This window comes from Equus asinus, chromosome 4 (genome assembly GCF_041296235.1).
Source record: "Equus asinus isolate D_3611 breed Donkey chromosome 4, EquAss-T2T_v2, whole genome shotgun sequence".
Classification (NCBI taxonomy): Eukaryota; Metazoa; Chordata; class Mammalia; order Perissodactyla; family Equidae; genus Equus; species Equus asinus.
The window spans coordinates 23416853-23439910 of record NC_091793.1 but is presented as its reverse complement, the minus strand read 5'-3'; the positions used below and the strand labels follow the sequence as shown (position 1 = coordinate 23439910).

The 23058-nt window shown below is 60.0% G+C and overlaps 2 protein-coding genes across 5 annotated transcripts; both read left to right on the top strand.

The window, feature by feature from the left end:
- The first annotated feature begins 567 nt into the window (after window positions 1–567).
- On the top strand, window positions 568–13655 carry SH3BP1 (SH3 domain binding protein 1). Of its 4 annotated transcripts, none has more exons than XM_014851312.3 (18): window positions 568–811; window positions 1994–2036; window positions 2267–2371; window positions 3493–3569; window positions 3870–3981; window positions 4082–4158; window positions 4569–4713; window positions 5458–5526; window positions 5695–5785; window positions 6235–6380; window positions 7113–7224; window positions 7554–7635; window positions 7721–7801; window positions 8320–8436; window positions 9402–9499; window positions 9832–10006; window positions 11045–11139; window positions 12783–13643. In XM_014851312.3, exons 1-18 carry the CDS (start codon window positions 753–755, stop codon window positions 13202–13204), a joined length of 2106 nt encoding a protein of 701 aa, XP_014706798.3. In that variant the 5' UTR covers window positions 568–752; the 3' UTR covers window positions 13205–13643. The 4 variants fall into 4 exon arrangements, with proteins under 4 accessions (XP_014706798.3, XP_044635965.2, XP_070362999.1 ...); XM_044780030.2 differs by having other exon boundaries at window positions 595–811; window positions 11045–11150; window positions 13459–13655; XM_070506898.1 differs by having other exon boundaries at window positions 595–811; window positions 13459–13640.
- Window positions 13656–15525: 1870 nt separating this feature from the next.
- Window positions 15526–21405, top strand: PDXP (pyridoxal phosphatase). Its single transcript, XM_044780000.2, has 2 exons — window positions 15526–16195; window positions 20011–21405. The coding sequence occupies exons 1-2, from the start codon at window positions 15622–15624 to the stop codon at window positions 20325–20327; spliced, it is 891 nt and encodes a 296-aa protein (XP_044635935.2). The 5' UTR covers window positions 15526–15621; the 3' UTR covers window positions 20328–21405.
- Window positions 21406–23058: the final 1653 nt, after the last annotated feature.

The following is a 23058-nucleotide window of genomic DNA, read 5'->3' as shown; positions in this document are numbered from 1 at the left end:
GCAGGGCCAGGACAGCTGGTCCCTCAGGCCATTAGGCAGCGAGTCCAGAGTTCCAGGGACTTTTTCCAAGGGCACACAGCAGTGGGGTGGCCCCAGGAAGCCAAAGCCCTCAGCTAATCATCCAGCAGGGGAGCAGGGGTGACCTTTAGCTCAAGGTGGCCAGGAGGTCCTTTGGGGAGGCAGTCCAGGGCAGCATCCTTTGGCAGGCCCACATGGGCCATAGGGGTCAGAGGGGCCTGTCCTCGGCCTCTGCCTCCTAAGCACGGAACCCTCTTTCCCCTTTAAGAAGGATGCAAAGGTTACTTATACCCCGCCTGCAGGCCGGCGGGTGGGGCAGGAACCCAGGAGGCCAGGCGGTGCGCGGGCAGGAGCCGGCTTACCTGCTTCCCGCCACCGGGCCGGGTGCGGCGGGGCGGGGCCGGGAGGGGAACAGCGCGCACAACCTGCGCCCGGCCCAGTGGCCCGACCGACAGACTGACACTCGCCGGACCGGCCGGGGGCGAGCGGAGGGCCGGAAGACAGGGGAGAGAACGGGGAAACAAACTCGCAGAGAGGAGTGACCTGGGGGCCGGGGGCGGAGCCGCGAGCGGGGGAGGAGAGCGCGGCGGCGAGAGCGCGGCTGGCCCAGGAAGCGGAGAGCGCCGCCCACCCATCCGGGGCGAGCGAGGCGCCGCGGTCAGAGGCAGGCTGGGCCGGGGGCTGCCGGGCCCTCGACCCCCTCCGTGACCCCGCAACCCCAGCCCGGCCCCAAGATGATGAAGAGGCAGCTGCATCGCATGCGGCAGCTGGCCCAGACGGGCAGCTTGGGACGGTGAGTGTCACCCCGTCTCTTCCAGCCCCACACTCACCCCGCAGGACCCTAGGGGAGGTAGAAGGGTGGGGGAGGCTGGGGACAGCTGGACGGCCCCTCTGACCGGCCAGAGCCCTGCCCTCCCTTCCTCCCCTCTCAATGCCACCCCTACCTCCCAGCCAGAGCAGGAGGGGCAGGCGCTGGCGTTTGGGAGAAGGGGCACCCTCACCCCTGATTTGAGGGGTTGTAGGGAGGATCTAGGATGCTGAGTCTTCTCTGCCTCCATGAGCCTCTGCGTGGAGAGTCCTCCCCGGCCTCACTTGTCCCCTCTGTACAATGGGGACATTTAACCCTCTCTGGTTGCCTGTGGAGGGGGGAGGGAGGGTCAGGGCTCCAGACCTTGGGGGAGGGGAAGAGACAGGGTCCTGGCATGGGGGAGGGGCCTGCCCTGTCCTGCTGTGTTCCTCTCCCTCCCGCCCTCAGCTGCCTCCTGCTTCTCTGTCTTGCTTCTGCTTTTCCCATCCTCAGGTGGAAATGGCCCCAGGTCTCCCTGTCCCCACCCCCAGCCCCTGAGCTGGTGGAGTGGAAGCCGGAAGTTTGGGGTGCTCTGAGGGCCTGTCTTCTCTCCCCTTCCCCCTGCGTGGGGAGTTTCCCATTCTCTGGGCCCAGGGGAGGACTGGGTGTCCAGAGACATGGTTCTAGCCTCACACTGGCGTCTGTGCCAGACTGTGTGAGCCTGGGCAGTCAGGTCACCTTGCTCTGGGCCTCACTGTCCCCCTGTGTCCCCGGGCAGGGGCCCTGGGCCTGCCCACCACTAGTCCAGAGTGCTGTGTGACTGACAGCCCAGGAGTCTGAGCTCCCACACTTCCTGTTCTTGGAGCCAGCCCAGGCCGCCTCTCCCCGGGGTCAGCAGAAGAGAGAGGCTGGGCCCTGGGGTGGCTCCCCAAGTCCCCCTGTTTGGTTTCGTCCGCCCTTTCTCAGGACACAGCCCTGGGTGGAGGAGGAAAAAGCCATGTATCCTATTCCCGCCCCCACGGAATGTGCTCGGACTGGGACTGGGATGAGGCAGGCGGGCCACCCAGGGCGGGCCCTAAGTGGGAGGAGCACTGGAAGCAACTGGGGTCCAGGTGCCCTGTTGGGGGGACAGGGGGAGGAGGGGATTTCCTAACCTGCACCGGCTCAGCACATGCTCTCCCCCCACAGCACCCCGGAGACTGCCGAGTTCCTGGGTGAGGACCTGCAGCAGGTACATGCCTGGGCCAGCAGCGGTGGCAAGGCAGGCCTGTGCAGGCTGTCAGCGGAGGGCCCGGTGGGGACGCCAGTTGGGGGCCCAAGTTGAGTCATTCCCCAAGCTGTTGGCCATGGGGTCCCCAAGAGGAGGGAAGAGAAAGGTGGTCCCTGCTCTGGGGGAGGACTGGGCAGTGGGGGGTGGACAACAGCCACCTCCGGTGATCCATAACCCGGCCTCTCTCCCAGGTGGAGCAGCGGCTGGAGCCGGCCAAGCGAGCAGCGCACAATGTCCACAAAAGGCTGCAGGCCTGTCTGCAGGGCCAGAGCGGGGCAGACATGGACAAGCGGGTGGTGAGTGGGGGTCCCGGGGAGGAGGGGCCTGGGCAGGACACCTCTGTCCAATGGCAGAGCAAGGTCTGGGCTGGGGTCTCCCTGCCAGTCTGAGCCTCTGGCACCAAGAGGGTGCAGACTGCTCTAAGGCCCCTCGGGCACTGGGTTCCTGAGGCCCTGTCTCTTCCCCGTCCGCATCTTGACCCCTCCTCCCTCTGCCCCATTCCCCTGAGCCAAGGCCAGGCCTCTGACAGCACCTGAACTTCTCTGTCCAGTCAGCACCGGGAGCAGAGCAGGCCCTCCCGAGTGAGGCCGTCTGTGAGGGCTTCCTGAAGGAGGGGGCATTTGAGCTGGATTTTGAGTGCTGCTCACTCCTATTAACCAGCGGCCAGCATTTATGGACTACTTACTGCTGGTCTATTGCAAAAAACATGTTAATCATTGCCATCCTTAGTGCTGACAACAGCCAGGGGGGGAGACCGTCTTTATTGGCACTGCGTACAGATGAGGAAATGGAGGCTTAGAGAGGTAGAGCCACTCACTCAAGGTCACACTGCTAGTAAGTGGCAAAACCGAGATGTGAGCCCTGGTCTCTCTGGCCGGAGCTGGCGCTCTCCTTAACTCTAGGTGGGAATGTGGGGGGCTTGCTTTGAAATCAGCACTTCACTGTGGCCAGAGCACTGGGGGAGGAGGAGCAGTGGGGAGCCATGGGGGTTTGAGCTCAGCAGCGGCCAGCTCAGCCATGTGTGTCCTGGGGCGCAGGCAAGGAGCCCCACTTGCTCCTCCATTCTCTCTCCCCTTGTCTGACCTGGGGCAAGTTCCACGCCCTCTCTTCTTAGTTTTCCAGTCTATGCTGGGACTTGGTGATTCCTTCCTGCCCAGTCAAGTGGCTTCTGGAAGGGGGAAAGGGGACCCTAGATGAGTGGGGGCTCTGTACATGGTCACAAGGAGATATCACTCCCACTGTGCCTTGTCATCATCCTGCTTCCACTCTCACCTGTGACTGTGGCCCTCCTGGGTTCCCTCCGCCCCTGTCCACACCCAGTACCTCCATGAGGGACTTGCCAGGTGCTCAGGCAGCATCGGGGAGGCCCAGCAGGTGAGCATGTGCACTCACATTCCTGCCCCCGCCCCCCTTGCAGAAGAAACTTCCTCTCATGGCTCTGTCCACTACGATGGCCGAGAGCTTCAAGGAGCTGGACCCCGACTCCAGCATGGGGTGAGCATGGACCAGGGCCTCTGCCCTCACCTGGAGATGCCAAGGAGGGATCTGGGCTGGGAAGGGGTTCAGGTCAGAGAGGACATGTGCAGTGGAAGGATGACAACGTCGGGGAGAGTGTCTGGGCTGGGGACAGTGTCCAGGTCAGTGAGGGCGACCAGGCCTGGGAGGGCCTTGGGCTCAGCAAAGATGAAGGAGATGGAAGGGCAGGAGCTGGTGGGAACGGAGGAGGCCCCACTGTCTTCCCAGATGGTGGTGCCGGGCTGTGGGAGCCCAGCCCACTCGGTGCTATGCCCACAGGAAAGCCTTGGAGATGAGCTGTGCCATTCAGAACCAGCTGGCCCGCATCCTGGCCGAGTTTGAGATGACCCTGGAGAGGGATGTCCTGCAGCCACTCAGCAGGCTGAGTGAGGTGACCCTGCCTCCCGCCCCCTGCCCCCAGCTTCCCCAGCCTCTAGCTCCCACCACCCCCAGCCCACTGAACCCGCCCCCCGCAACATGCCCGCCCCCAGGACGAGCTGCCAGCCATCCTCAAGCACAAGAAAAGCCTGCAGAAGCTGGTGTCTGACTGGAACACCCTCAAGAGCAGGTGGGAGCCGCAGCCTCTGGGGGGTCCATGCCTAGGTCAGCCTGCGGTGATGGCCCCAGAGCTTCGAGGCCCGTCCCACACTAGGGCCCACCGGGTAATGTGTGTACTTCTGCACACTTCTGGTGCTTAGGAACACATGTGGTGAGGGTGCCTCTGTGCACGTGTGTGTGCACGTGCTTTGAACTGAGGGGGGGGACCCCAAAGCCTAGAATAGCCATAAACAATCCTCCAGGATCTCTGGATGGCAGGAGAGCCCTCACCCTCCACTCCGGAGCTAGCCGCGCAGAGGCCCGGGGCCGGATTTGCATCTAAAAATCCCATAATCCTGTGTGGTCAGGCATATGGAGGGGACACTTGGCTCTGGACATGCAATGGGGACAGTGACCACCCCACCTTGGGATTGTCCCCAGGCTCAGTCAGGCAGCTAAGAACTCAGGCAGTGGTCAGGGCCTGGCAGGCAACCCAGGCAATTACAGCCACACCACCACGGCCAACAAGATGGAGACGCTGAAGGAGGAGGAGGAGGAGCTGAAGAGGAAGGTGGAGCAGTGCAAGGTGAGGGGGTGGCAGGGGTGAGTGCTGTCCCCACTTCACAGATGAGGAAACCGAAACTCAGAGAGGTGACGTGACTTGCCCAAGGCCACACAGCTAGGAAGCAGCAGAGCCAGGATTTGAATGCAGGCAGTCAGGCTCCAAGGTCTGTGTACTTAGCCACCACCTTGCAGCCTCTTCTGTCTACACCACATGCACAACACCTGGGAGACAGAGACTCGGTCTGTTCTCCGGAATCTCAGTGTGTATGTGAGTGAATGAATGAAGGAAGGAAGGATGAATGAATGAACCATGAGTAACACAAGGCACTGTGATAGGATATGGGGACACAGAGGTGAGGACAAGAAGCTATAAAAGACCCTCAAGAATTCAAAGCAGGGGCCAGCCCAGTGGCACAGCAGTTAAGTTCACACGTTCAGCTTTAGGCGGCCTGGGGTTCGCCGGTTCGGATCCCAGGTGAGGACATGGCACCGCTTGGCAAGCCATGCTGTGGTAGGCGTCCCACGTATAAAGTAGAGGAAGATGGGCACAGATGTTAGCTCAGGGCCAGTCTTCCTCAGCAAAAAAAAAAAAAAAAAAAGAATTCAAAGGGGTTGCTGTGGGCTGGCCCCAAGTGCAAACCTTGGCAGAGAGAGGAGAGCTGGCTGGGACCCTCCACATACAGCTCAGGCAAGTCACCAGCCCCTCCAGGCTTCCCCACTGGGCCCTCGCCTCACTGGTATAAGCCCTCCCCTCTCTGTCCCCAAGGACGAGTACTTGGCCGATCTGTACCACTTTGCCACCAAGGAGGACACATACGCCAACTACTTCATCCACGTGAGTCCAAGACCAGGCCCCAATCACTTGAGCTCAGGGGTGGACACCAGGGCTAGGGGCCACTGAGACCCCCTGCGAGACGGTGGGAGGGAGGGGTCTGCCCTTGTGGACCCTGGGGGATGCTCAGATTTGCCCACTTCCTCCGGGGTTGCCCCCTTGTCCCCACAGCTCATGGAGATTCAGGCCGATTACCATCGCAAGTCTCTGAGCTCACTGGACACGGCCCTGGCGGAGCTGAAGGAGAACCACAGCCAAACAGGTAGGGACACAGGCGGTCCCCGACCCCATACCCCTGACCCCTGCCCTGCTCAGGGCCTGTTAAGAAGCTTGCACTCTATCCTGAAGGTCAATAGGGAGCCATGGATGAGTTCTGGGTGAGGGAGGGCTCGATTAGATTTGTAATGGAGAATGCTCTGGCCGCCGCGTGGAGGATGGAATGAAGGGGGCAGGACTGGAGCCAGGAGACCTGTCAGGAGGCGGAAGGGAGATGAATGGTGGCCTGGACTGGGTGGGGCAGTGGAGGTGGGTGGATTTGAGAGATATGCTGGACTACATCAAGATGTGTGACGTGGCTGGGCGGGTGGGAAGTGGTGCCACTGGCCAAAGCAGTAGCCCCTTGAGGACATCTGGGGCGTGCCCCTGCCTACCCTGACCTAGCAGCCCAGGGGTGGGAGGACCCTGGGCCGCTGATCTGTCTCATCCCTGCAGACCCCTCCCCCTCGATGACGGCCGCCCCCTCCTCCAGGGTGTATGGGGTGTCGCTGGGAATGCACCTGCAAGAACTGGGCCGGGACATCGCCCTGCCCATCGAGGCCTGCGTCATGATGCTGCTTTCCGAGGGCATGAAGGAAGAGGTGGGGTGCCCTGGGCCAGGTGGGAAAGGAGCCTCCAGGCCCTCACTCTGTCCCACATCTCCCACATGCTGCCCTGGGCTGGAGCCTGTAATCCCATCGTGAGAGCAGAAGGCGTGGCCTCCTGTGACTGCATGGACGCCGCCTCCACCCAATGATGCTCCTGGGGCCAGGCTCTATGCTAGAAGCCCTGTGCATGCCTCGCTCCATTTAATGATGCCAGTAACCCCTGGAGGGAACCCTCCTTGGCTCCGTTATCCAAGCGGGGGACAGGCCATGAGGTGGCCGTGCCCAGCAGCACACGGGAAGGTGGCGGTGAAGCCAGGACTCCCTGCTGCACGCTGTCCTTGTCCACCTTTGCATCTCAGTGTCGCTCGTACACCAGCCCGTTTTCTGGGGACAGACCCTTCGGGGGTGGAGCAGACTCAGAGACCCACTCGGGCTTCTGGACAACCCTGCTCGGCCTCAGGTCTCCCTTCTACTCCTAACCAGACGCCTGCCTCCCCACGACTTTTCCCAGCTCCTCCCAGACTTCCCACTGTGCTCCGAATTCCAGACCCTGAGGGCTGAAAGGACCCACGGACACTGGTGTCCACTCTGCCTCCCAGACCAGTGGGGCCACTGAGTCCCAGCCTGGGCCTACCCCAAGCCATGAGTGACCCAGGGCCTCCCGGTCATGCTGTCCTGCCCTGCCCACCCCTCTGTGACCCCCACCTGCTCCCTCTCGTACCCCAGGGCCTCTTCCGTCTGGCCGCCGGGGCCTCAGTGCTGAAGCGCCTCAAGCAGACGATGGCCTCTGACCCCCGCAGCCTGCAGGAGTTCTGCTCTGACCCCCACGCCGTGGCAGGTGCCTGGTCCAAGGAGCCCTGGGTCGGGGGCCTTCTCCCCGTGTCCCTTCCCCACAGCTGCCTGCAATGATCCCATGATAGACTGGCTCATGGCCTGATAATCTGACGAGGAGACATACAGGTCCTTGACGTAGGCCCAGGATGACCCCCTGAAATGCGTGTAAGCTTGATCATTTTCCCAAAAGGGCTGGTAGCCCAAAGGAATGATCAGACCTTGACACGTTAGTGTGAACAAGGGTTAGAGGTTGCTAACAGATGGAGAGAGCTGGGTACTGGGGGTGGAGGTGGGGGCTTGGGAGCTACGCCTGAGCACCCCCTGCCACTTCAGGTGCCCTCAAGTCCTATCTACGGGAGCTGCCAGAGCCCCTGATGACCTTTGACCTCTATGATGATTGGATGAGGGCAGCCAGGTGAGGATTGGGGAGGGGGTGCTGGGGAGGACGAGGCTGCAGAGGTGTGGCCCCGAGCTGGCTCACCAGGTCTCTCCCTCCCCAGCCTGAAGGAGCCGGGGGCCCGGCAGGAAGCCCTCCAAGAGGTGTGTGGCCGCCTGCCTCGCGACAACCTCAACAACCTCAGGTGAGCCCCGAGCCCGCCCCCTTGACCGCCCCCCAGAGCCAGGGCCCAGCTGGGACTCTGGGGCCCCATGTTTGAGTCCTGCCTCCTTGTCCTAAGCAATATTTCTGGAAACCCAGCTTTGATGTACTAGTCATATTTTTTTATACTAGACATTGAACTAAACACACACCTTGAACCTTTGAAGCCACACCACCTGGCTTCAAGTCCCACCTCTGCCGCTGTGTGGCCTTGGGCAGGCAACTGACCTCTCTGTGCCTCAGCGCCCTCATCTGGAAACGTGGAGCATTACAGTCCCCACCCCCCAGGGTGCCTGGGAGACTCTCCACTCGGCTCAGTGGCTGACACATAGGTGGCACTTGTAGGTCAGCTGATTTCACTGTTAACATTTTTTAAACCATCTTGTGTGGTGTCTCGTCCATTCTTTGGACCCCCACGCTGGGACATTCTCAGGTCTCAGAGTGTCAATGGGTGTCCATGGCCCAGATGCCCTGGCCCATGCCCTCCACCTGCCTCCCCAGGTACCTGATGAAGTTCCTAGCACGGCTGGCCGAGGAGCAGGAGGTGAACAAGATGACGCCCAGCAACATCGCCATCGTCCTGGGGCCCAACCTGCTGTGGCCCCCAGAGAAGGAAGGGTGAGGGGCCGCGGGCCGGGGGAAGGTGGCAGTCCCCACCCTAACCATCTGCAGCTCGTTGTCCCCCTGGGCCTCAGTTTCCCCATCCTTGTAGTGGCTTAAGCAGCTCCTATTCTCAAGACTGCTGTGAGGGGCTGGCCCGTGGCACAGCAGTTAAGTTCACGCGTTCCGCTTCAGCGGCCCCGGGTTCACCCATTCGGATCCCGGGTGCGGATGTGGCACCGCTTGGCAAGCCATGCTGTGGTAGGCGTCCCACGTATAAAGTAGAGGAAGATGGGCACGGATGTTAGCTCAGGGCCAGTCTTCCTCAGCAAAAAAAGGAGGATTGGGAGCAGATGTTAGCTCAGGGCTAATCTTTCTCAAAAAAAAAAAAAGACTGCTGTGAGGAGCAGCCTGAAGGGATCCTGGACCCCACAGGGCTTTGGAGAGAGGCATTCTGGATAATGGGGGGCTGGGGTGCTGGGAGCCCCGAGATCTGGTTTGGCCCCACCCCTCCACCTTCCAGAGATGGCCTTGGGAAGTCCCTCTCTGCACCTCCATTTCCTCATCTGTAAACTGGAGAGAAGTTATACAAACTTTAGGAATAAGATGAGATAATGAACAGGGAAATGTTTTATAAACTGTGAAGTGCTGTGATCTGTGAGGGGTCTTATTCACCTGGCTGTGGATGGCGAAAGGATGTCACTCATTTGCTGAGTGCGATTAGTGGGAGAGGCTGCCCAGATCCCAGAACTGTGAGGAACAGGGAGCCACGACAGACGAGTGTTGTCTGTGGTGGGTGAAAGAGGGGAAAAGTTGGCATGTGAGCAACACATGCAATCCACTGGTGGGTTGTGAGTTTCTTTAGAAAAGGGACTTGATGTGATTGATCTTTGTGTCCCCAGTGCCCAGCCCAGGGCCAGGCAGAGTTGGGGTCACTAAGACTCTGCTAAGTGATGACCCACTTTCTCTCCCTTTCGCCGCAGGGACCAGGCCCAGCTGGATGCAGCCTCAGTGTCGTCCATCCAGGTGGTGGGCGTGGTCGAGGCTCTGATCCAGAGCGCAGACACCCTGTTCCCTGGAGGTGAAGCCCCTGCCTTTGTGAATGTGTCCCTTCGTGCCCCCGCCTGCCCAGCCCAGTGCCCTCTAGACTCAGCTTCAGTCCCTGGCAGCCCCACAAACTCCCCATGAGGCCTGGAGGAAATTGCTTCTCCACTCTGAGCCTCAGTTTCTCATCTGTAAAATGGGGATGCTGCTGCCCACCTGGTGGGATTCTCATGAGGCTCATGTCGGAGTGAGAAGGCAAAACATGGCCCCGAGGATGTCAGTGGGGAGGGAAGGCGGTCCTGACACTGGCTGAGGCGGGGAGGCTGGCGGAGGCTCTGAAAGTTAAGACCAGCTCCCTTGCATCTGCAGACATCAACTTCAATGTGTCAGGCCTGTTCTCAGCCCCCGCCGCCCAGGACAAGCTCAGTGACAAGCCGGCCTCTGAGGAGCTTCCGATTGCCATGCCCACCCCGGCCGCCACCCCGGCTCCAGCTCCAGCTCCAGGTCCTGCTCCTACCTCAGCCTCAGTGGCTGCCAAGGAAAGGTAAGGACTGACAGTTCTGAATGGCCCCTGTCCTGGCCCCAAGATGCCCAGCCTGAGTGCCATCTCTCAGGGCGGCCAGTGGCATTTTAGGAAATGTAATTATGTATTTTCATCCCAAGTACCTGGTTTCCCAGTTGGGAGTGGGTGGCGTGGCGCCTTGGAGGCGGTCTTCCTCAGCCTCCCTGTGTTCGCTTGTTCGTTGTACGGCTCTTTGCTGAGCACCTCCTGTGTGCCAGGCACTGTTTCAGGCCCTGGGGATTTGGGGAAGTAGGGAGCTGATCATTCTGGAATTTGTAAATACCTTCTAGTATTCTCGTGATCCTTTAAATCCGGAAGGGCTGTGTGGTACCGTGTCGCCTCCATACCTGGAGGTGGTGTTCAGTTATCACAGATGCCTGGGGCCCAAACCATGAATGTCCTCAGATGAGCGAGACAGACAAACGCTGCCCTTAGAGCTGGCATTCCAGGGGCAGGAAGCAGGAGTCAGCAAGGACACCGAGGGACGCCTGGGACAATATCAGGCAGTAATGGGCACTGTAAAGGAGAGTAGGGTGGGGTAAAGGCGATCGAGTAGGACCTGCTTTAGCAGTGGGGTCAGGAAAGGCCTCCCTGAGGAGGAGCCACCCGAGCAGAGGCCTGGAGGAAGCCAGGAATGAGCCAGGGCCTCCCCCTCACTTTCCCTCTGCTCTCTGGCTTCTAGTGGCCAGAACATCCCATAAAGTTCGCATGGAGTCTGGGAGCTGAGGCAGAGGGAGGCCCTGCTTTCTATCCCCCATCCTGGCCCCATGGGGGACCATGGACACTGTCTCTGCATCACACAGCAGCCAGGGGCTCGGTGGACGCAAACTCTGGCCATTGCCAGAAGCATCTTCTCAGGGGGGCCCAGCCTGGGGACAGATCCCAGGCCCAACCACAAGGTGATGGGGAACAAGTTCTGGGAGGACCCAAACTCAGCCCGTTGGCTGGGAGTCTCCCCAAGATTCCAGGAGACTTCTGGGAGATGCCAAGCCTGACCCTGACTCTCTGCTTCCCTCGCAGGATAGAGTCCGAGGCGCCCCCCAGACCAGCCTCCCCCAAGGTCAGTAGGAACCCCTCGGAGGCAGCTGCCCCAGCGGAGGACACGGCTCGGAGGAGTGAGTTGGCCGTGGGAGGAGAAGGGGCGCAGAGGGTGGACAGGGAGAGGGGCGGACAGACCGTCCCATGGTTTCCGGCAGCCCAGAATCCAGGTGCCTGAGAGCCAGGTTCGCTGCGTGACACTCAGTTCAGAGTCCAGCTCTGTGCCGTTGGGCGGGGGCTTCACCTGGCTGCGCCTCGGCCCCCTGCTCTCTGTGACGAATAGTAGCGCACCTACCTTGCTAGGGCTGTTTGGAGAGTTAATGGTGCTGCCTGGCTCATCCCCAGCACACGGTAAATGTCCGATAAAGGTCAGCGATCGTGAGTGTTGGCAGCAGTGAAGCCCAGGCCCTCAGGAGGCCCGGGGACCGGAGTGAAGACGGCGGATGGGGTCTTCCAAGGGCTGTGAAGGAGGGGAGATGGTGGAGGCGGGCAGGAACCTGGGGCCTCCTTCTGAGCCCCTTTGGTGCAGTCACCTGTTGAGTTGGCCTAAGACCAGGCAGGTGAGGAGGCCGAGGGTGCAGGTGAGGAGTCTGCCAGGGTGACCAGGACATCAGGAGGCTCCGCCCCGCTGAGGGGGCTCTGGGGTGTCCATTGTAGAGCCGGGAGTAGATGGAGCAGCCACAGGAGCTAGTAGGTCACACAGGGACCTTCTTGCAGGAGGGGGCCTCTAGCCACCTTTCCTGGATGGGGGGCAAGTGGGGCATTTGCTCACTGGAGCACAAGTCAAAGGACTGTCACACCATTGCCCGAGCTGGTCCTCACATCAGCCCTGCAAGGTCGAGGCTTTCATCCCATCTTACCGATGAGGGAACCAAGGCCCCAAAGGGCAAGTGGTTTGCCCAGATCCCCCAGTGGGTGGAGGCAGGGTAAGGACGAGAGTCCAGACCTCCTGGCCTCATCCAGCCCCTTGGCTGCCTCACCAGGTTTGAACTGTGCAGTGGGATCTCTGAGAGCTGGGGTGGGACAGTTCTGGTGGACTTCTAAGAGGAGGTGAGCAGGAGCCTAGGGTCAGGGGAAAGGCACCATTTCTTTTTTTTTTTTTTCTCCGAGGAAGATTAGCCCTGAGCTAACATCTGCCAATCCTCCTCTTTTTTCTGAGGAAGACTGGCCCTGAGCTAACATCCGTGCCCATCTTCCTTACTTTATACGTGGGACGCCTACCACAGCATGGCTTGCCAAGCAGTGCCATGTCCACACCCCAGATCCGAACTGGCAAACCCTGGGCTGCCAAAGCGGAACGTGTGCACTTAACCGCTGTGCCACCAGGCCGGCCCCTAGTCAGCAAATGTGTACTGAACATCTGCTTGGTGCCCAGCACTGTGCTAGCACCCCACCCATAAGATGGCCTCGCTTAGTTTGCGTTCCAGTGGGGGAGATAAGGAGTATCACTGAAGACTGACAAGATCATTTCAGAGGGCAACCAGTCTGTGAAGAAAATACAACAGGAAATATGACAGTACCTGGGGCAGGGGGGGAGAAGGGGTGGATGCCAGCTGAGCAGGGGAAGGGACAGAAAGAGAAGCCTGAGTGATGAGCAGCTGGCTGTGGAAATAGTGCTCCCAGCAGAAGGGATGGCACATACAAAGGTCCTGAGGTAGCACTGAGCTTGGTGGATTTGCCACAGGCCGTGTGGATGCCTAACCACCCCTTTCCTCCACAGCCAAGCGCCCAGCGCCGGCCAGGCCCACCATGCCGCCACCCCAGGTCTCCAGCACCCGCACCTCCCCTCCAGCCCCACCCCCACCCGCGGGCTCTGGCAGCCCTGTGACCCCCCGGGCTCTGCCCCGCCGGCTGGTGGGCAGCAGCCTCCGGGCCCCCACAGTGCCCCCCCCACTGCCCCCTATGCCCCCGCAGCCTGCCCAGCGCCAGAGGTGGCGTTCTCCAGCCTCCCCAAGCTCGGCCTCCCCGGGTCCAGCCTCCCCAGGTCCAGCCTCCCCGTGTCCGGCCTCCCCCAGCCCAGCCTCCCTGAGTGGGCCTGCACGGGTGGACCTGGGGGCGGCCATGGAGGAGGGAGGGGCCCACACTTCCCCACCTAACCCCCCTCAGCCCCGGCCCCGGAGCCTCGCCTCAGAGACTGACTGAGCTAGGGGCTCCTCCGGGACAGCCCTCCGCCTCCCCTCCCTCCACCCCCCCCCCCCCCGCCTTGTCCCCAGGACACAGCCCTCACCCCTCCCGAGGGGTGGGGGCCTCCAGCCTTTGCCGCAAGTGCCTCGGTGCCCGCTGGGTCGGCCCCCACCGCAAGGAGGACTCAGGACAGCCCTCCACCCGCAGAGCTTTTCCTCCTGGACCCACCCTGGGCTTGGGGGGCCCTCAGCCGACTCCCCACTCTCTGGCAGGGTCCCAGGGGAGCCGCCGGAAGGAAAGAGCTTGCCCGCTCCTACAGGACGTTTATTTTTCTCTTGCCAACGTATTTTTTTGTAAGGCTGGTAAATAAATTATTTTGGACAAAATCAGAGCAGCTGCCCAAATGATCGTTTTATTTTCTGTCCTTGAAATAAAGAAGCCACTTTCATTAAGGGGGAAAAAAATGCCTCTTCTTTGCCTCCTGTCTTTCTTCCTGTCTGAAATAACAGCCAACATTTTTAGCCCTTTCTCGATGCTTCACACTGTGCCTGTGTAGGCACGAGTTCCCTTTAGACCTGTGCCAGGGAAGTAAAGCCCAGTACCCTCCCAGGGGAGGAGACTGAGGCTCAGAAAGTCACCCGGGAAGGTCACACGGCGCATGAGGCGTGGACCTGGGATGGGGACCAGGTCTGAGTGACTCCAGAGCCTGGGCTTGTCCCTCACATGCCGAGCAATTTCACTTCCTGGTGTTCCGTGTAACAACTTCCAGCACAGAAGTGTTGTGAGGATTGAATGTGACCCCCAACTAAAGGCCAAAGCACCACCCTTGCACACGGGAGCCCCCCTGTAAGGGGTGGCTGCTGCTCCCCCAACCTGCTGTGTTCCTGAGAAAGCCGGAGCGGGATTGGATCCATCCTCAAACATTCCCTGAGGCTGCTCTGGGCAGACTCTGGGCTCGGTCCCTGACTCAGCTTTACACCCCAGGAACTCCTGGGAACGGACGGGCAGGAGAACTGACAATTAGTATCAAGTGTCACGGCACCAGGAGCTCAGGTTATCCCAGTTAGGGGGGAGCCATTTAACCCAGGCTGGTAGGTGGGTGGGTGGGTGGGGGTGTGTGTGTGTGTGTGTGTGTGTGTGTGTGTGTAGGTGTGTGTGTGTGTGTGTGTGTGTGTGGAGGGTGGAGGTCAAGGAAGTCTTCCTGGAGGAGGTGATATCATAGGGGCGTCTTTAGGGATTTCGCCAAGTGAAAAAGTCAGGGAAGAAGGAAGAACATTCCAAGCCAAGGAGACCACCTGTGCAAAGGCCAGGAGCAGAAGTCCAGGGCAGTGGGGACAGAAAGGATCTGTGCTTCAGAGGCTGGGTGACAGAGTGTGGCTTTTCCCAGGTCTTTGGAGCTCCAGTTGCTCCTGGGGGTCAGACAGGTCTTCAGAGCCTTCTCAGAAGTTGGCAGACAACCTCAGAAGTGTGACACACCCCTCCCCAAGTAGGGACCTAGGCAGGTGGGTCACCCCATCACCGCCCTGGGCAAGAAGCAACTGATGCTCTGGCTCCTCCCCTCCCCGGGGCGCTTGGTGACAGGCTGCCTTTAGCCCAGGGCCTCTCTACCCTGGCCTCACGGTAGAATCCCCGGGTAATCAAAAAACGAAGAAACTAAAAACTGCCAGGCCCCACCCCAAAATTAAATCAGAATCTCTGAGGGCCTGCCACGCATTGGTATTTTTAAAAAGCACTTGTCAAAAGTCATCGAACTGTACATTTAAGATCTATGCATCTTACTGTATGTAAATTACAGCTCAAAAAATCAGTTCCCCAGGGGACCCCGCTGCACAGCCGGCGTGGAGAACCACTGCTCTGGGCCAAGGGCTCCAGCGTCCAAGACCCCACGCACCTCCCCCCCATCACACCCACAAGCTTCTCAGGACTTCGCTCACACAGCTGTGAGCGTCCACGGTTCAGAGGGCAGTGAGATTTGACCCAACGACGACCTCTCATTTAGCATCTGTTTTCCTCCTAGCAACCAGCTCTCCTAAGCTTCTGATTGGCTGGGGAGCGCGGGGTGGCTATTTGCTCCATAGTTTCTACTCGTAACTCGTTATTGGTCAGAAGGAGCGTCAGTCTCGCGGTTGAAACTCGGCGGCGACTGGCTCAGCAGGGCCAGGGGGCGGGGAGAAGAGCCAGGCTGCGTCTTCATTGGCCCGCGTCCCTCGGCGTCGGCAGCGATCCGCCCCTTTCTCCCAGCTCCGTGAGCTCGCGGCCTCGCTCCTCTCCGAGACGCTAGTCCCCATTGGCCGCAGGCCGGGCCGTGGCCCCGCCCCCCGGCCCCTGCGGCGCGCCGATTGGCAGGTGCGGGGACGCGCCGGCGGCGTGGTGGGCGCGCGGTGCCCGCGGAGGGAGAGCGGCGCGGCGGGGCGTGCGGGCAGCCAGCCGGCTGCATGGCGCGCTGCGAGCGGCTGCGCGGCGCGGCCGTGCGCGACGTGCTGGGCCGGGCGCAGGGCGTCCTGTTCGACTGCGACGGGGTGCTGTGGAACGGCGAGCGCGCCGTGCCGGGCGCCCCGGAGCTGCTGCAGCGGCTGGCGCGGGCCGGCAAGGCGGCCCTGTTCGTGAGCAACAACAGCCGGCGCGCGCGGCCCGAGCTCGCCCTCCGCTTCGCGCGCCTCGGCTTCGGGGGGCTGCGCGCCGAGCAGCTCTTCAGCTCCGCGCTGTGCGCCGCGCGCCTGCTGCGCCAGCACCTGCTCGGGCCGCCGGGCGCGCCGGGCGCCGTGTTCGTGCTGGGCGGCGAGGGGCTGCGCGCCGAGCTGCGCGCCGCCGGGCTGCGCCTGGCCGGGGACCCCGGCGAGGACCCGGGCGCGGCCCCGCGCGTGCGCGCCGTGCTCGTGGGCTACGACGAGCACTTCTCCTTCGCCAAGCTGAGCGAGGCGTGCGCGCACCTGCGCGACCCCGACTGCCTGCTGGTGGCCACCGACCGCGACCCGTGGCACCCGCTCAGCGACGGCAGCCGGACCCCCGGTGAGCGCGGGGGCTGGCGGGGAAACTGAGGTGGGAGAGCGACCTGCGCTTTCACCTCCGCGCTTGCGGGTGAGGGGCGTGGAAGGGGCGTCTCCAGGTGACAGGTGGGGAACAGGAGGGATGCGCGGGCGGCCCCCAGCCAGCAAGAACCCCGAGTGCTTTCGTGTCCACGTCTGGTAATTCTTCCAGCTGCCACCCTGGGAGGGGCAGCAGTGGAGTCCTCCGTTTGACAGATGGGGACACAGAGGCCCATTGTGGCTCAGGGGGTTGCAGGTCCCTGACTCCCAGCCTAGGCCTTCCTGAACCAGCCTCAAGGATTCCTGTCATTTTGTCCCACCCACCGTCAGGGTGAGGTCGCAGAGTTGGGGACAAAGTCTGCCAGGGTGGTTCTCCTGTGGGAGTGTTGGAACACCGTTCCCAGGGGCAGGTGGGAGCCAGGTGTGTGGGAGCACAGGAAGCGATGGAGTTTGACCTGAGTTCGGGTTCCAGCGCCACGCGCTGTTATCTTGCTGTTACATAAGCTCCGAGCATCTCCGACCCCGGGGTAAAATGGGAATGTTAGCCAGGCCACAGGCTAACAGGCCACAGGGGGAGAGTGATCAGGGTGAGTGCTGGGCACATAGTAGGTGCTCAGATGATGGAGTTGTATCTGGAGCCCCCTCACGTTACAGAGCTTTATGAGGCATCTTGTATTTGTTCTCAGTTAGTGTCCACATTACTCTGGAAATGGGAGTTATGGTCCCATTTCTCAGTTAAAGAAACAGAGGCTGAGAGAGAGGACATGAGCTGCTCAAGAGCACAGGGACCTGAATGGGGGCTCTTGGGCTCACCTTCCGCCTCCCCGCCCTCCACGGAGAGCTCTTCACTGGTGTTATCTTGGGTGTTCAGACCTGTAGAGGAGACAGAAGCAAGGGGAGGCGCCTACATCTTGGAGGGTTCAAGTTAGACAAGAACAGATGTCAGCAGAGGCTAACTGACAATAGTGGGTATGCTTGAACAGGTCAGTACTGCAGCCAGTAGGCTGAGGGCAGGGACAAATCTCCATCACTCCCTCTCTGTCACTGATACCAAATCTGGGGGGAGCAGGGTGGTACTCAGCAAAGAGTAGACACAGTATTATGAGGGGGTGGCAAGGAGGGCCTAGGGCTAAGGAGATCTGGGCAGGCTTCCTGGAGGAGGCATCTTGCAGGACAGGGCATTAGGGCATGAAACATGGAGCAGGTTTCGGGCTGGGAATCTGTAGTTCTAGGCCTATCCTAGCTTGGCTGCAGACCTGCTTGCTGTGTGACCGCCTCAGTCTCAGTTTCCCCATAAATCCAAGGTGAGGGCTCCTGCCTGCCCTGGGCCACGCTATGAAAAGTGAGTTTCTCCCTGGAGGCCTCAAAGCTCAGGGTGAGGCTGTGGGTTAAGAGGCCCCCCAGGGCCCAGGAAGGGTGATGTGGAGGAGCGGAGGAGCCCAGGCCCCGCCCCATGCATGCCCCTTTGGTCTCCAGCGCCCGCCTGGCTGTGCCCACCTGCACCTGCTCTGCTGGTCGTTCCCGCAGCCGAGAGGGGGAGGCAGAGGCTTAGAAACACAGCGCTGCTGTCCTGTTTGTGCCCAACTGAATGGTGCGGCTTCGAAGGTGATAGCCAGAGATTAATAACGGTCCTCGTTAGGCATAAAATCTGAAATCATGCAGATCTCTCACCAGTTCCCCTCCCTGCCCCAGGGGTCTCCTAAATTGTGTGTGGTCTTGTTAGACCACATGGCAGCCACTTGAGCTGGCAGATAGAGATGCCTGCTGTCTTGGGAATGCGTCACCAGCGGAACACGTGACCGCCTGGATGACAGGATGTTGAGAAAAGTGGATAACGGTGGTCTGAGGATAGTCACGTTCATAGACTCCCCTGCGAGGATGCTCGCGGCCCCGGGGCAGGGGTCTTTGTCGCGTGCACGGCTCCATCCGCAGCGCCCGGCTAGTGCCTGGGTCTCAGTATGTCTTGAGCGGATGAAGTGGGACATGGGGGCCAAGAGTGATCCGCTCTGTCCTGGTGGGAAAGGAAGCTGCTGACAGAGCTGAGACTGTTCTTGAGCTGAGCAAGACACCTTGGGGTGACTCAGTTGAGCCCTTCCCATCCTGCAAGGAATTTCTGACCTACGGGCTGCTGGGTTTTCTTCTCTACCCAGTTCTCAAGAAAAAAGCAGGCAAGCTCTAAGTCAGACATCAGGGGGAACCTCCCAGCGCTGTTGCTCCTGGCCAGCCCTGCCCAGACCTTGTGACACTGGGGAAGTTCCTTCTCCTCTGGGGGCCGTGGTGATGAGGATTCTTGCTGTTCGTACCCGCTTTAACCTTCTGTGCCCTTGGTCATCGCTGTGAGAAGGGAGACAGGAGGCCCAGAGCGTCTGGGGTCAGCCCAGTCATGTACTGATCAATGTTTGATCAGTGGGGCAGCCTTGCTTTATGCCATTCGCCAGCTTCTGTGGTGTCAACACCCCCGCCATGGCCCATCTCGGGCTCCCGCTGTTTAGTCACTGAACCATTGTGTAGTATTTCCATCTTGGCAGGTGTCAATAACCTCAAGAGCATAGATGACGATAAGACAATTAGGAAGTGATGAGTTTTGAGAATTTATTACCTTTGTAATAAATCACATAGTTTATGTGATTCTGAGTTCATATGAGTTGACTTTTAATAGTGACCTTAACCGTCAGTTCACAAAATTCCTGAAAATGTCTGCACTCCCAAGCCAGTACCAGCTGGCTCGGCACACGACTGGGTTAGACCCACCTGGATGCAGCTCTTTCACCTGTCACCTATTAAGCTGTGCAACCCCGGACAAGTTACTTCATGTCACTGAGCATCAGCTTTCTCATCTGTAAAATGGGCTTCCGTGAGACCCAGCACGGCCCTGGCCCTTTACAACATGCTTAGTAAATTGTGGTTATTATCATCATCCTTTGTTCAGGGACATTAGTGTGAAGGCAGAACATTCTGGCACAAAGATGTGCCTGTGGACCGGGCACAGTGGACTCATTGTCTGGGCCGGGGTGGTACTGGGCTGAGAGTGGCAAACCCTTCTCTGCACAGTCCTCCTGTTGTTAAACCCCTGGGCGCCTTCCCCTGATTGCTGATTATAGTTACTGCGGCCACAGACATCTTCGAGCACGGAGCTTTCTGTCTCCAGCTTGAATTCTCTTCTTGTGATCACCTTCCCAGCGGAGGCAGGCTGGGTCAGAGGTGCGAACGTTTCTGTGGCCTGCTGTGTTCCCACTGGGCGGTGCCCGTTTCCACTGCCAGGAGCACACATTCTTGTGGCATAACCACAAGTGCTGTTTGTTAAGTGCCTTTCCATTTCCAAAGCACTGGCCCCTCCGATGCTCATTGCACCTCTTTGAAGGTAGGTATTACTTGGATCTCCCTTTTCCAGCGAGTCCAAGGAAACTCAGAGAGGTTGAGCGGCTTGCCCGAAGACACACAGCTGCCAGGGTAAAATTGTATACCTCAGGCAGGACTGAGCTAGGCCCAGTTACGCGCAGTGGCTCATTCAGTCCTTACAAGACCCCTGTGAGATAAGTGCCCTATTAGAGATGGGGAAACTGAGGCCCAGAGAGGTCCAGTCACCCGCCCAGGACTGGTGGAGATGGAGTCTGAATGCAGGCGGCTGCGTGCAGAGTCTGTGCTTAACCGCCACGCCAAGACTGGGGAGCAGGCCTTTTGGCTCATTTCAGCATCGGATCTGACCCCGTGCCAAGCTGCCTCCCTGAGAATTCCCGTTCCAGGGCCTGGAAGCCTGCCCAGCCGCCCCGCACTGACCGGCTCTCCATCTCCCTGCAGGCACTGGGAGCCTGACTGCGGCCGTGGAGACAGCCTCGGGCCGCCAGGCCCTGGTGGTGGGCAAGCCCAGCCCCTACATGTTCGAGTGCATCACAGAGCACTTCAGCGTGGACCCCGCCCGCACGCTCATGGTGGGCGACCGCCTGGAGACAGACATCCTCTTCGGCCACCGCTGCGGCATGACCACCGTGCTCACGCTCACCGGCGTCTCCCGCCTGGAGGAGGCTGAGGCCTACCTGGCGGCCGGCCAGCACGACCTCGTGCCACATTACTATGTGGAGAGCATTGCGGACTTGATGGAGGGGTTGGAGGACTGAGCGCACCCGACCTGCAGCCTCAGCCCCACCAGTACCCCACTCTGGTCCCATAGATGGAGGCCACGGGCCTCGGGCGGCGTTAAGCATCACCCGCTCCCTGGCCCCAGTTTCTGCCCCCTGGTGGGGCTGGGACCCAGGAAGGTTTTACACCCCCTCCCAGTGGTGGCTGGGCGCTCTTTGCTGTCCCAGCAGCTGCGCCCCCTCCCCATACCGGTTCGCCCTGGCCTGACCCAGCCAGGGGGCCTTAACTCCTGCCCTGTGACCTCCCCTCCTTGAAATCTGGGCCCTGGTGCCTGCTGAAGATTTCCCCCAACCCTGAGCGCTGAATCCCCACCGCCTCCCTGGGGGCTGCAGAGCCCCACCTGCCATGGGTCCTGGCCTTGGGTTCCCGTTGACTCATCAGAGGTCTGTGTTCCCATGAGCCTTTATTGTCTTGAGCCCGGAACGGACCAATCAGAAGGCCAAATGATAGACGCGCTGACGGGTCTTGAGTGGACCAACTGGGAGCCTGAGTAATAATGATCCTCTGATGTCCTGGAGCCCGAGCGGGCCAATCCGAAGGCGAAGTGACGATAATGCTTTCATGTCCTAGATCCTGGGCAGACCAATCAGGACACCAGGTAATAATGACCCATTGGTCTCTTAGATCCTGAATAGAACAATCCAGAAGTCTGAGAGCCCGTGGCTTCTTGACAATCCGGGTCTGACTGGACCAGCCAGGGGTCCAATTCTGTCAATAAATAAGGGTCCAAGTGCTGAAGACACCCCTCCTCCACAGATTGCCATCCAGGGGGCCCCTCAGTGGCTCTGGGGGCTTCTGTAGCCGAGAGCCCCGCCCTTCCCTGATCACAGTACCAGTCCAGTGTTGATGGTGGCCACGGCTCAGGAGGGGGGCTTTTGTGGCCCTCCCAGTGCTGTCAGTTTGCTGTGCCACGTGTCCCCCGTGCCTACCCCCAGCTATTTATTTATTTATTATCGTGTGCCAGTGATGGTGGGGGTGGGGGCTGGGCCTTCCCCGCCACCTCCACCCCTGTGTAACCAGTCCTCCCGTACTTAATAAAGTGCGAGTGGGAATGTGTGCGGGTTCACGTCTGGGGGCGGGGCGGGGTGGGAGGAGGAGCCCCTGCCGGAGCCTGGTCCCCAGAACAGGCCTTCCCCTGCGTGAAATGCTGCACCCCAGTTGCAGAGTGTCCTCTGTGTGCGGTACACCGTGACTCGGTAGCGCTTTAGGCCTCGCTGAGTCTTTACATACCTATTTGTTTCAGTCCTTCGGAAAGCCGGCAAGCTTGTATTTCTCGTCCTGTTTTACTCCTTGGGGATGGAGGACCGGAAACGCACTGCTAGCTTACACCAGGGCGCGCGTCTGGAAAGCGTGGTCACCTGGGGCAGTGTTTGGGCTAGTCTGGCTGACCAGGCAGCGGCAGCCCCCTCTGTAGAGACTCAGGGAGACAGGTCCTCGCTGTCTGGGCACTCAGGTGAGGTGCTGTGGGTGCCCCCCTTCAGGCATCCTTCTCACGTGGGATGCTGCTGTGGATGTCCGCCCTGCTGACCCCCAGCTCCTCCGGGTGGGGGCCACTCGTGGCTCCATCCCCAGTGCCTCCTGCGGAGCAGGTGTTACACCGTCAGCCCGGAAAGGCCCACAGATGCTGAGTGGGGAGACACCTTGGCTGTTCCAGGCTACTGTCACTTGTCCCTTGAGCTTTCATGAGCCCCTTCCTGCTCAGCCTGTTTCCTTATTTGCAAGGTCGGGGGGGAGCACTTCGAGGTCTGGGAAATCCTCCCCAGTGGGATTTTCTTGGCTGCGTCGTGAGGTCAGAGCGAATGTGCACTCGCCAAGACTGGTGGCAGCGACAGGAACTCAGCTCGACCTGGCTGAGGCACAGGGGAGTTGACCGGCTGCCCTCCGACGTGTCCAGCACCCTGCAGGGGTCTCTCAGCTGTGACGCCTTCCAGACAGTGGGTGCCTCTCACTGGACCAGCATCCGAAGGCAGACTCGCTGGCCAGAACCTGTGCCCAGGCATAAAGCCCAGCCTGGGTCATGTGCCCCCCAAGAGGAAGGGAGTGATGCCTCCCTGGCCCTACTCTGGACCTAGCAGCCACTGCCCACCTTCTTCCTCGCTGATGGAATTGGGATTTCCTTCAGGGGAGCACACGGTGGGGGGTACCCAGTCCCAGGTAGTGAATCTTGAGTAGTTTAAAGCTTGAATCTAAACCAATAATGGTTATTTGAGTCCCTCTGGCCGGTGATTAGTTTAGCCATGGACTTGTGACATACTTCTGGGGGAGATCTAAGAGATTCTGGGAATGTTTGCCTCACTTTTAAAGAAGGACATGGACGAGGGACTCACTCTTCTGGGCTTTGAGTGTGGAAGCTGTTGCAGCCATTCTGTGATCATGAGGCATGACCCAGCATATTTCTCTGCTTCGTGACTCTGCTTCAGGTGGCAGAGCAGAAAGACGGGAAGCACTTGTTGGCATTATTCCCCCCAACTTTCAATTTAAAAGAGTTTCAACCCGACAGAAAAAAAAATGCAAGAATGGACAATGAGCACCCACATGCCCTTCACCTGGATTCAGTTGTTAAGATCTCAGGAAGCTGATGGCACCGATCCGCAAAATGAAACAGCTCCTTCACACTAAACCCCCCCGGTTCCAGCAGTTTCCTGGCTCTGCCTTGCCCCAATGTTGACGACTCTTGGTGACCACAGGCCTGAGAGGTACTTTCTGTTG

Bases quoted from the DNA above. Each gene is read 5' to 3' on its own strand.
- SH3BP1 (XM_014851312.3), top strand. From the start codon at position 753: ATGATGAAGAGGCAGCTGCATCGCATGCGGCAGCTGGCCCAGACGGGC. The intron at 7,636-7,720 runs GTGAGGATTGGG...CTCCCTCCCCAG, and splicing joins GATTGGATGAGGGCAGCCAG to CCTGAAGGAGCCGGGGGCCC. The intron at 7,802-8,319 runs GTGAGCCCCGAG...CTGCCTCCCCAG, and splicing joins GACAACCTCAACAACCTCAG to GTACCTGATGAAGTTCCTAG.
- PDXP (XM_044780000.2), top strand. From the start codon at position 15,622: ATGGCGCGCTGCGAGCGGCTGCGCGGCGCGGCCGTGCGCGACGTGCTG. The intron at 16,196-20,010 runs GTGAGCGCGGGG...ATCTCCCTGCAG, and splicing joins CGACGGCAGCCGGACCCCCG to GCACTGGGAGCCTGACTGCG.